This window comes from Vipera ursinii (genome assembly GCF_947247035.1).
Source record: "Vipera ursinii genome assembly, chromosome: 1".
Taxonomy (NCBI): Eukaryota; Metazoa; Chordata; class Lepidosauria; order Squamata; family Viperidae; genus Vipera; species Vipera ursinii.
The window spans coordinates 325,672,814-325,684,938 of NC_139512.1; the positions used below are offsets into that span (position 1 = coordinate 325,672,814).

Consider the following 12,125-nt stretch of genomic DNA (forward strand, 5'->3'; position numbering starts at 1 on the left):
CTGCTGTGCTAAGAGCAAGCAATTGGGTAGCAAGTGAACACCAATCTTACAGTCAGGCAATACTGTTTGAGGCATTAATTAGCTAGTCAAGTGCAACTGTTAAGATCTTCTTTAACTCTATTGTTGAGACAACAAATGCATGTTTTTAGGGGTTAGAAGAACAAGATTAAACAGAGAATAATTGGTTTCAACAGAACAAGAACTTTGATTCTAGAAATGGCCACTATCTTTACTTATGGATGTAATATATATCTGTAAGAAAGTTGCATGGTTCTTACGTCATCACTCTGTTGTGCTTCTTGCATTACAAATTCCCGAACCATAGATGGACTGAATTCTACCAGATAAGAAAATATGTCTGTAGCAGCAGATCTAACTTGTAAATCATCCATACCCTGAAATCAAAATTAGATCACTTAAGTTAAAATGGAGCATTTCTGATAGAGCATTAATTTTATAGAAAGAAATCAAGTGAAATAAAGACCTCAAGGAACTGTTTCAAGATGCTGTGAGGCAATCAGATTGGATCTAAAGACTGGGGGCCCTCCATCACTGCTATAAAAACAATGTATTTGCCATGTCATCTTGAATCTAAGGTCTTCCATAAAACTAGTGGTTACAACTTGCTCTGCCCAGCTGAAATACGGCATAAAGTTGAGCTTGTTTTGCTATTCAATTTATAATTATTACTGAAAATATATTTATGGAATGAAGAAAATATTTACAAATATATAGTTTATTATATATATGTAGAGAGCCATGGAGATGGCCCTGTAGGGAATACTGAGAAACTGTCAATAGAAACTAAGGCTATGGCTTTAACCATTCAGTATGTCTGACACTTGGCAACCTTTTAGCAAGTGCTCTCCATGCTACTCTGTCAAGCACATCTTTTTTTAGTTGTTGGATGTTCATTTTGTATCAGTGTTGAAGTTATCAAGCTGGTATGTTCTTTGCTCGCCTTCTTGTTCCACTAATCATTCCTAGCATCACTGACTTCTCCAGTGAATTTGCATGCATGACATGGCCAAGTAAATCAGACGTAGTCTTGTGATTTTGGGTTCTAATGATGTGTCTGGTTTTATACAATTCATCAACTATATGCCGGTCCCAAAACCAGATAAATGGGGAAGGTCAGGGAAAGCAATGGTGATCTACCCTGCAAAAAATCTCACCTTATGGCAATAACTCAACATGATTCAGAAACAAGGGAAGAAGCATTCTTTTAGCCTTGGGAAATGAAATATTATTAGGAAGAGGTTCATGTTAACTCCTTCCTGACTGTGGGGTATCAGAAGGAGAAAAGGTAAAACAAAAGCAATTTCACAAGGTTCTGTTACTATCAATAAAATATAATAAAATATACTTTATACTACTTTCCGTGGAGTCAGTTTCTTGATTTGATCTAACTTGTTAGGCTGACATTTCAAAATATTTAACATATCCCTCCAAATTTGATATGCAGAGTCACACATACATTATCAGGTACATTTCAGTTATTACAGATGAGAGTCAAGGTTCCAAAATCAGCTGGATATTTAAATTAGTATGCCAGTATTTATTTATCTATTTATTTATTATATAGCCATCCATCTTTTATTAAACTCTTGGAGGCTTCCAAACAACAAACACCCAGAGTCATTTGCTATAAGATGGATGGTAAATAAATTCAATAAATAAATAAATAAATTAAATTAAAGCATCAATAAAAAGCATAATATCTATCTATATTAAAACCATAAACTTTAAAAAGGCACTGAAATTAAGCTTCCAGCATCCTCATTAAATTTCTCATCCCTCTCATCCTATCCCAACATTTATGCAGAGTATACAATATGCAAATATAAAGAGTAATTCTGAACTGTACCTATTTCAAATGATAAGTATGCACTAAAGAATGCTATCCTTATAAGCAAACGTACAACATGCCTTGCCTGGATTTCAACTTACCATTACTATTTCAAGAGCAGGAAGAATGCCTAATTTTGCCAATGTTTTGAAAAAGGTGTCTCTGTTTTGAGGCTGTAATGTCTGAGAAAATGCACAGAACTCTTTGAAAAAATTAACCTGCACCAAGTGGAAGAAAAAAATTATATAAGGAAAAAAGTACATTGCTGATAGTTTAAATGAGCATAGAACCTGTACTGTATTGCACTATACTTACCAAAAAAACTAACATATTTTTTTTAGGAAATATAGGTAGTAAAAAGTACTAATTTAGTGAAGATGGCAATGTTATTGCCTCTTCTTTCATTATTTCTTCCCCCCAAACAGATCAGTATATTGTTTTTTAGACCAACTGGTATCTGAAACTATTTAATGAATACTTATCTTATTCTTATGATTCTTATGTTTTTAATGTGTTATGGATCATGGGGGCCTACTTATTCCAACATTTGAATTAAAAAAATCCTGACAAAGCTGCAGAACTACCTATTTGTTGACCTCACTTTTCTATAAATCAGCCAAAAAACAATCAAGCCAAACCAAAGTAGAACTGAAATCCTGGGTGCCATGTCATGACACAGGCACTCACACAGAGTCCTTCTCTGAGGGAGATGGGCAGTTTTAAAATAATATAAAAAAGCAGTTATAAATGTAATCATTCCAGACACATGGAGGTACTATGAACAATCACAAAAATTTCAGACTTAAATCTACAAATGAACTTACCAGTTCACGTCTTTTGTCATCATCAGTAGCTTCGTCAGTTAGCTGTGCAAAAACTTCAGACAAAAACTTTTCATCTTCCTGCAGAATATTGTAATGTATAGTTATAACACAAAGAATTTTAAGAATTAGACTTTAAAATAAGGTTTTTTCTCCAATTAGTTCACTTTGCGTGCCACTAGTTATACATTTTGTTTTATTTTGACTATTTCATATCACAGATTTGCAAATGTTTCTTTTCAGTCTTATTTGATGTAAAATACTGAATGTGATTAATATTGTAATTAACCATACGTAATTCTCCTGATCATGAACTGTACTTAGTGTAAGATATTTTTAAATAGCCACAATCCACTCAAATTCATATCATTATCACCTATCTATTATTATCCTAGTTAAATACCTAAATGGCAAGAGAAAGCAGAGTTCTAAACTGCCTGAAGAGCTTAAGGATTTAAAGTAACTTCCCTGCTTCAGACTTTGCATGGCATGTAAAAAATGATGGAGCCAGGCAAGTGATATGATGAAGGCATTTTGGTTACAAGGAGATCCATTCTGATTTTTAAATAAACTTGAACTAAATGCCTAGTTTACATTTCATCACTATTTTAAAGAGATAGGTAAGAATTGCTATTTTAACTTCCCTAACCCTAAAATTGTACGCTTCAGGAACTGAGGGAGGAGAAAAGATGGAAAGATTCCCAGTCCTCATACTGTTACTACTTTGTCTTTTCCTACTAAAGTAGGTTTTCCTCCAACAACTTTCATTTGTTCCCAAATTCAAATTGGAATCCAGGAAAACTGAGAGGGTTGGAAGCCAAAGGAGCCCAACTGAACCATTAATCCAGTTTTTCCTCAAAGCTGCTCTTTTCTTGTTTTGATCTGTAGCTTCCACACATCACCCAGAAAACTAGTAGAAAATTACAGGAATTATTGGAAATGCCATGAGTTGGGTGAAATGGCTCAGTGAGCAAATTATATAATTTAAGCGTATTTTGAATATTCAGTTCAGATTTATATAATCTTTGGTTAAGGTACCTTAAAATGAGAACACTTAAGCAATAAAAAAGATGCAGCAAAGCTCTTAACTAATAGAGCTAATAGCTTTACTGTAAAGAATTTAAGATCTCAGCACTCAAAGGTGGTACAAATGCACTGTCATCTGGGAACTGAACAAAATAATCCAGAAAAAAAAATGTGGACATGGATACAGAAGTTTAGTTTCCTAAGACCTGTAATTTTAAAAGGCAAATGCAGATTCAACAGTTATTTTGCTAATCTTAAATATACTCACAATTGTTTTACCCTATCTCAAAGTTATAGAATATGTAGAAATAATAGTAATTTGTATTAAACATCTTGATAGTTCTAGTGGTAAATTTAACATGTACTGGGAGTCTGTCTATCTGTCTGTCTGTCTGTCTGTCTGTCTGTATCTATCTATCTATCTATCTATCTATCTATCTATCTATCTATCTATCTATCTATCTATCTATCTCTCGACTATACCAAGATTTAGAGAAATAAGTATTATACACAGTTCAAATAGTCACAAACTGTTCTTAAACGAAGGCAAATGATTAATTTTAATTAGCATATTTTAATTAGGTAAATATAAAAAAGGAATTAACTTCATTTTTTCCTAGCATATCAAACCTGTCCATCTTCACATTTATGGTAGCTATGCTATTATTATAAGCACAAAATTAATATAATCTTGCCAAACAGGTGCAGGTGAAATATACAGTACTTTGGAACTGGGGAAAATAGTACCATTATTTCCTTCTTCCCACTATACTGTTTCCCAAATGTTCCTCTTTCTCATCCTTCCTGCTTCAGCAATGTTTGCAAATTACTTACTGTCTGTTGATCTGAGAAATGTGTCATGCAAAACAGTCATGACTACTGCAGTTAGTAGGCTGCATTTCTAAATATTCCCTCCCCAATTAAGAGTTAACATGTGTCAGAAATCTCATACTAATGACACATCCTTCTATCAAACTATCTAGCCTAGAAGTTCTAACTAGCTGCCACAAAGGATAATTACTGTGGCTCCCCCACATTTTGAAGAACACTGCACAATTCAAACTGATATTTTTAGAAAAGGAATTCTGAAAGTACAGTCTGTTCTCTTTATTGCTTCTTGGCTACACAGTTAATAATATAATTAACAGTAGTTTGTGTGTGACGTTGTTAAGCATGTGTCATAAGTTTCTATAGATCAGTTAATGCAGTACCATAAAAAGACAAAATGTATCATCTACAATTTTACCATCATATCACATCACATTATTTATATTTTAGTTACAGATCATGCTTCTAAATAGATTGCCCTGTTGCCTTGCTATTAAGAAGCAAAACATAACCTTAAAATATGTTGGTTATTTAGTTTTTACTTGTAAAAATGTATTTCTTAATAAAAAAAGGTTTAGATGTGCTAGAAAGTGAAAAAGAGCCTTGGTGGAGCAGTGGGCTAATGCCTCCTTAAGTAACACCAGCTGCCTGCAATTAGTGCAGGTTTGCATCCCACCAGGCTCAAGGTTGACTCAGCCTTCCATCCTTCTGAGGTAGGTAAAATGAGGACCCAGATTGTTGGGGGCAATAAGCTGACTTTGTAATAATGCCGCTTGGGGGTGTGTGTGAAAGCCCTAATAAGCAGGCATATACATAGAATGAAGGTTACTGCTAAGTTTGTAAGCCGCCCTGAGTCTTCGGAGAAGGGCGGGATATAAATGGAATTAAAATAAAAAATAAAAAACCTGCTGTATATCCTCCATCAGGCCACCAATGTTTTGCTGTAATCACAGCAAAATGAGCTTTAATTTCATCATTTTGGCACAAATGGAAAATATTGTAACTTAAAAGGAAAAGACCAGTAGGAGTTAAACCTCCTTAGTTGTTAAATTCAAGATGGAACTGCTTTTACTTTATTGCTGCCCAGAATTTGATTTGGATCTGGATTACCACAATTGATTTCTAGGCATCTGAATAAGAATTCTCCTGCTTCTCAATGATTTATATACAATAGAAGGGCCAGCGTACTATAGATTTCTCTACAAATTGCAGAATGCTTTTTTATTTAATCTTAAAATAAAACTAGTTAGATATTATTTCAGTACTGGCTCCTATAAGTAAGTATACTTTTGCAAATTAATTATCCTGACATCACTTAACTTTGATTTTGTTTTTCTTTTTTCCCTTTTATAACCTCTAAAATTCTGAACAGCTTTAGGGCAAGATCTAAAAAGGTGTCAGTGCTGAGGACAAGAGTATATCATAGCACATGGCCAACTTCTGAGACTACAGTGAATTTCAACACCAGATTAATGGGTATAGGGGCCTGAAGCTTTGGATTTCTTTCTGAAGTAGTTCTTCAGACTTTAACCATTAAAAGGAAAAAAGGTCCTAGTGTATATACACATAGTGTTCATAGTTTATGGCCACTCCAGTATTGTTAATACTCCCAGTTAACAGATTCATCCACCTTTCTTTCTTTCTGAAACAGCCTTGTAGAGCAGGCAGTAACAAAACTCAAAATGCACAATTTCATATTGTTGCAGTAGTGGTAACATGGCCAGAAATAAAGGAGACTGTTTCCACAACATGACAAGTATAATTTATCTTACGCGGGTCATGCTCTTTGAAAATGTGAAGGTGTAAAAAGGAAAGAACACTCAATAACGCAGTACTGTAACACTAAAAGGTTGCCTACCTTATATCATTTACAATACATTTATCTCATATTCAGAAGTTTATCAATTAGTGCTGCAACATTATTAAAACCAAATCTTAGAAGTTAAGAACTAAACACAATATTAAATTTCTGCAAATCTAAAACTTCATTAAAACATTACCTAAGAGCAGTATGACACCACCCTGAAAATGCTAATTCAGCTCAAATGGCATTGTGATACTTCAACAGAATGTTTTAACAAAACAAAAATAAATATTACACAGGTAAAACAGCTACTAAGGACCAACTTGCAAACTAAATGACACAATAACAGCAAAAGCTTGTTGAAGAGAACCCAGAAAATCAAGAAAGCTAAATATTTTTAAAGTTATGTTTAAAATGTTCAGAATTCAGGTAATAGTATATGTTAAAATGTTGTAGTCCAATTTATTTTGGTGACACCTTGTACTAAATTAATTACAATTTATCTGCTGAACACTGAACAATCATATATTTAAAATGAACTAACCCAAGAATTATAGTAGAATGAATGATGAATGAGTTTTTAAAAAGTAGCATCACCAGATTTATTCTAAAGTACCACAGTCATTTGTTGATACAGAAGGAATAATAACTACAAAATACTTTCCAGCGACTAATTCTTCATGTCCCAATGTTTAACAATCACCCCAATCTGAAATCTCAAGTTGCATTTTGTCCCTTGAATCCTTCAATAAATCTCCAGAGTTGTAAAATTGTCATTCTGCTTTAACTAATGTGAAAATATTAAATTTATTTTGAATAATTACAATAACAGCATTTAACTAATTTCACAACACTGAAGTGATTTTTATTTTTTCTTCTAGTCTTTATACCCTTTTGGAGTGAAAGGCCAAATGCAGAAAGGCCAAATGCAGAACTTCATTCTCTAAAAGTTCTTTGAAAGCTCTACTTATGTAACATGGGCTTTGCATACAAAATATCCATATTCAATTCCTAGGCAATTTTGCAAAATCTTCTATCTGAAACTCAAGAATCATTATCCATTAACCCAGAAAATACTGTGCTAGGTAAACCAGTGATTTCACTTGGTACAAAGCAAGATTCTTTATTCCTATTTAAACCTTCACAAATTTAGCTTCAACTCAGCTTCTTCCTACATTCACCCACTATGACATGTTGAACATGCAAACATGCACAAAGGGAAAAAAACCTGAGAAAAAGTAAAAGCATATAATGGAATATTATAATCAGACTGAGGATACTTACAATAATAACTCAGTTCAACTTCTTATTTCCTCAGCTCTTTTCCAACTGGTTTTTATAAGAGCTACTGTTTATTTTAAAATGTCAGAAGTTTATTTTTCCCCCTCTTCCCACCTCTCTCCATTTTTCATTTTATGTTGTCTTTTTCTGACTGTAAGCCTATGGACAAGGATCAACTTGTATTTACTATATCAGGCTAGCAGTTCTAAGAGTCTTTTTGCTGAACACTATGGTAAAGATACTTTAAATGAATAAATAAATATCAGGTAAACAATTCCAGAAAACTCTTAACAATGTGGTAGATCATACAATTGTTTAATCAATCAATCAATCAATCAATCAATCAATCACAACACATATATCTGAGCAGTCTTAAGAAGATTCAGTCCACTTCTGCCTTTTCAGTACTGGATTTCACTGGATCCAAAATATTTCACACTGAATTGGATTTAAGGTATTGTTTAAGAAAATGGGAGTGCAAATTCTACCAGCTATCTTTGATAAATTTTACGCAGTTTAACTGATTTTACAGCCAATAGCTATGTCAGTAGCTATACTTTGGCATTGCTACCATCACAACACATCAAAATTATATCAATATAATTATTTGATGACTGAAATTCATCTAGATTTGCACCTGTGATGCCATTTAGGAGGCAAACCGGGACAATAAAATACTTACAGATGACAAAATGTTGTCATCCTAGACTGCTTCATCAGGTTCATCAAAATAAGAAACAACAACTAGTAAATATGTAGGGTCTATATGTGTTACTATCACCGTAAACTGAAGTGTTTTTTTCCAGATATATTCACTGTCAACAATACAACTGAAGTAAATGGGAAGCTCAACAAGAGCTTAGATGCATTTTTGCATACCTAAGGTTCTTGGGATGCTGTATTTTAAATAAATTATGCCAATTATAGACTGATAGAAATAAGACTTTTATACTATCAGGAAAAGATGGACATATCAGTGGTATGTATGCTCTCTATATGCAGAGAGACACCGAGCCCAAACTGAGTATCATCAATGAAGATGAAAACATTTTAGTGTAGGGAGTGTAGATCACTAAAATCCTTTGAAGTTGTTGCCAATTAGGCTATATAAGATTGGGCTTTTAAGGACAAAGTAACTTGGCAAAAGGAAGCTTTCTATATTCCTTATCTCCCTTGCCTGGTTATTTATCTCAGTTCTGTATTTTTTATTACCTCAATATCAATATTTGTAAGTATAATTTCTAATGAACAAGGCAACAGCCAGGGGATTTTACATTTATTTTCCTTTTATTTCAAAAGGATTTTTATTCAGACTTTTAATGGTTACAGTATACCAGTAGAAATTATTGCATGTTTTAATATTTTTGATTCATTTTCAGAACCTTATGACTGGTGCATGACTGATTTTCAAAGAAATAAATTTTAACAAAATTAAAAAGTTGCACCTTTTCCAAACAGCCTATAGAAAATGGTCACAGCTCACATATTGCTGTTTATAGATAGCAGGGGAAAATATATATTATAAACATCTGTTTACTTTCAGTACCATGTTTAACATAACTGCTTAAAAGTTAAGCCTCAATGCTAACTAATATAAAAGAACTGTCAGAAAACCATGTACTTCTCATAGCATCTATAAGAACTTATGTGTAGTCTATTCTGTCTGAGAGAAATCTACTGTCTTCATGAAAAGCCTATGAAATATACATCAATGAGTACACAAACAATACAGCTAATTATGCTCTGTGAGTAGTGAAAAATAATTTATAAGAACTAGTAAATAAGCATATGCAAGTAACAGCAGCATATTAAAAGGCTTGATGGTTAGCATCATAATTATATTTAAAATTTTCAAAATGCAACTCTTTTAGACTTTTCAATTCACTTACCTGCAGCATACTGACAATCTCGACTTTGTTAAAGAAAATGAATGAAGTAAGGGTAGAAAGAAAATTATCTTCAAAAACAGATGGTGTTGGCAAGATGATGTCCTGAATGTATTGTACCCTGTAAGTCTGATGAATCTTTTGTCTAAGTTCGGAGTCTGTTATGGGTATAACTTCTTTAAACTTAGCAGTTTTGGTCAAAAATTCCCTATGCCTTTTTGGTTGAGGTAATGCAGGGTCATATTCAAGGCATCCCACAACATCCATAATGCACTCATCTGAGAACATCACCTCAAAAAGAGTTGCTTTATTGAGGAACAAAATTCCTCGAATAATTTCATACAAATGATGCAAGCCTTCAGTATTTTCTAGATTCTCACAAAGCTGGAAAAGCTGTAATAATTTTTTAATATAGCCTTCATTCTCCAGTGCTAAGGCTAATTTTTCTCTACGAATGGGTGATGAGAGAACTGAGGTAACTAGGTCTGCTATTTCTTCGAGTTTGTTGAGTTCACAAGTAGGGAGATCAATCAAATGACTAGTTTCAGGCATTTCCTCAAAGCGTTCTTCTTCTGATTCATCAATGAGATCCTGTGTAACTTCTACAGAAGGGTCTTTCCCTTGAACCTAAAATCAAAAACATTAATAAATTATTGACTTATTCTGACATACATTAGAGTCTTTGTAAGGCAAGGAAAAGGAATTATCAAAATCTGTTATTACCAATATCTAAATTATGTTAATATAGTTCTGACATTCTATGAAATGTCAGTGAAATGGGACTGGTGGGCTGCACACCAAATTTAGGTTGCTCTATCATGCCAGGTGATGAAGTAGGAGGGAGGAGGAAGGAAGGAAGGATATTCTTGGTATACCGTAAGTTAATGGTAATATTTGTAATATGTTATACAGCAGACTCAGTCACTGCAAACCTCAAAATAATTTTATTGTAGAAGTATAAATGTAAAGCTGTTCTGAAATGCTATTTTAAATAATGCCAATGAAAAATCACATCAGCTAAACTAGAAAATAAATTTTGTAATTCATACTATAAAAATTAAGATACAATTAAATAATAATAATAATAATAATAATAATAATAATAATAATAATAATAATAATAATAATAATAATAATAATAATAATAATAATAATAATTTTATTTGTATACCGCCCTTCTCCCGAAGGACTCAGGGCGGTGAACAGGGCAAACATATAAAAATACAAGAATACAAATATTAAAAAAGATTAAACAAGGTGCCCAGAAACTAACAACAATAAGTTAAAATGCATTAAAACAATATTAAAATCCAAACCCATCACCCAACAGACCAGGCCGGCTTGTTCGAACAAGTAGGTCTTCAGATCGTGTCGGAAGGAGCGAAGGTCGGGCGCCATCCGGAGCTCAACCGGCAAACGGTTCCACAAATCTGGCGTGCCCACAGAGAAGGACCTCCCCCTGGGGGCCACCAGACGACATTCTCTGACCGGTGGCACCCTGAGGCCTTCTCTGTGGGAGCGCACAGGGCAGAGGGAAGTTGATGCCAGCAGCAGGTGATCCCTAAGGTACGCCGGACCCATGCCATGTAGGGCTTTAAAGACCATTACCAGCACCTTGAATCTCACCCGGAAGACAACTGGGAGCCAATGCAGCTCACGGAGCAGAGGTGTAACATGGGAGTATCGGGAGACTCCCAGCACAACTCTCGCGGCTGCATTCTGTACCAGTTGGAGCCTCCGAGTGGTCCTCAAGGGCAGCCCCATGTAGAGAGCGTTGCAGTAGTCTAAACAAGAGGTCACAAGCGCATGAGTGACCGTATGCAGGGCATCCCGGTCTAGATAGGGTCGCAACTGGCACACCAGGCGAACCTGGGCGAAGGCCCCCCTAGTCACAGTTGTTATATGGTCTTCTAAAGAAAGCTGTGAATCTAGGAGGACTCCCAAGTTGCGAGCCCTATCTATGGGGGGTAATAACTCACCCCCCATAGAAAGAGATGGAATATTCTGAATATCCTGGGATGCCGATACGCACAGCCACTCAGTCTTGTCAGGGTTGAGTCGAAGCCTGTTCCTCCCCATCCAGACCCGAACCGCCTCCAGGCAACGGGACATCACGTCGAGGGCATCACTGGGGTGGTTTGGGGTCGAAATAAAAAGCTGGGTATCATCAGCATACTGATGATACCCAACTCCAAAGCCACGAATGATCTCACCCAGCGGTTTCATGTAGATGTTGAACAGGAGAGGCGAGAGGACCGACCCCTGAGGAACTCCACAAGCGAGAGGCCTCAAGGTCGACCTCTGCCCCCCTGCCAACACCGACTGCGAATGTCCCAGGAGATAGGAGAACCACTGAAGAACTGTGCCTCCTACTCCCAATCCCCTGAGACGCCGCAGCAAGATACCATGGTCGAGCCGCTGAGAGGTCTAATAGGACTAGGACAGAGGAATATCCTGTCTCGAGCCCTCCAGAGATCATTTACCACAGTGACCAATGCCGTCTCCGTGCTGTACCCGGGCCTGAAGCCCGATTGGTGCGGGTCTAGATAATCCGCTTCATCCAGAACCAGAGGAAGCTGATGCGCCACCACACTCTCAACAACCTTCGCAAGAAAGCGAAGGTTGGAGAC

The 12,125-nt window shown here is 35.4% G+C and overlaps 1 protein-coding gene across 2 annotated transcripts in view; it reads right to left on the reverse strand.

Annotated features, from left to right (window-relative positions):
• Window positions 1-12,125, reverse strand: part of PPP4R3B (protein phosphatase 4 regulatory subunit 3B) — a 46,129-nt gene that overhangs the window by 25,091 nt on the left and 8,913 nt on the right. For both annotated transcript variants that reach the window (XM_083348635.1, XM_083348634.1), the window contains exons 4-7: window positions 9,499-10,122; window positions 2,674-2,751; window positions 1,951-2,067; window positions 279-395 (exon numbers count right to left, since the gene is read on the reverse strand). In XM_083348635.1, coding sequence (XP_083204761.1) covers window positions 279-395; window positions 1,951-2,067; window positions 2,674-2,751; window positions 9,499-10,122 — 936 coding nt within the window. The remainder of the gene's footprint in view (window positions 1-278; window positions 396-1,950; window positions 2,068-2,673; window positions 2,752-9,498; window positions 10,123-12,125) is intronic.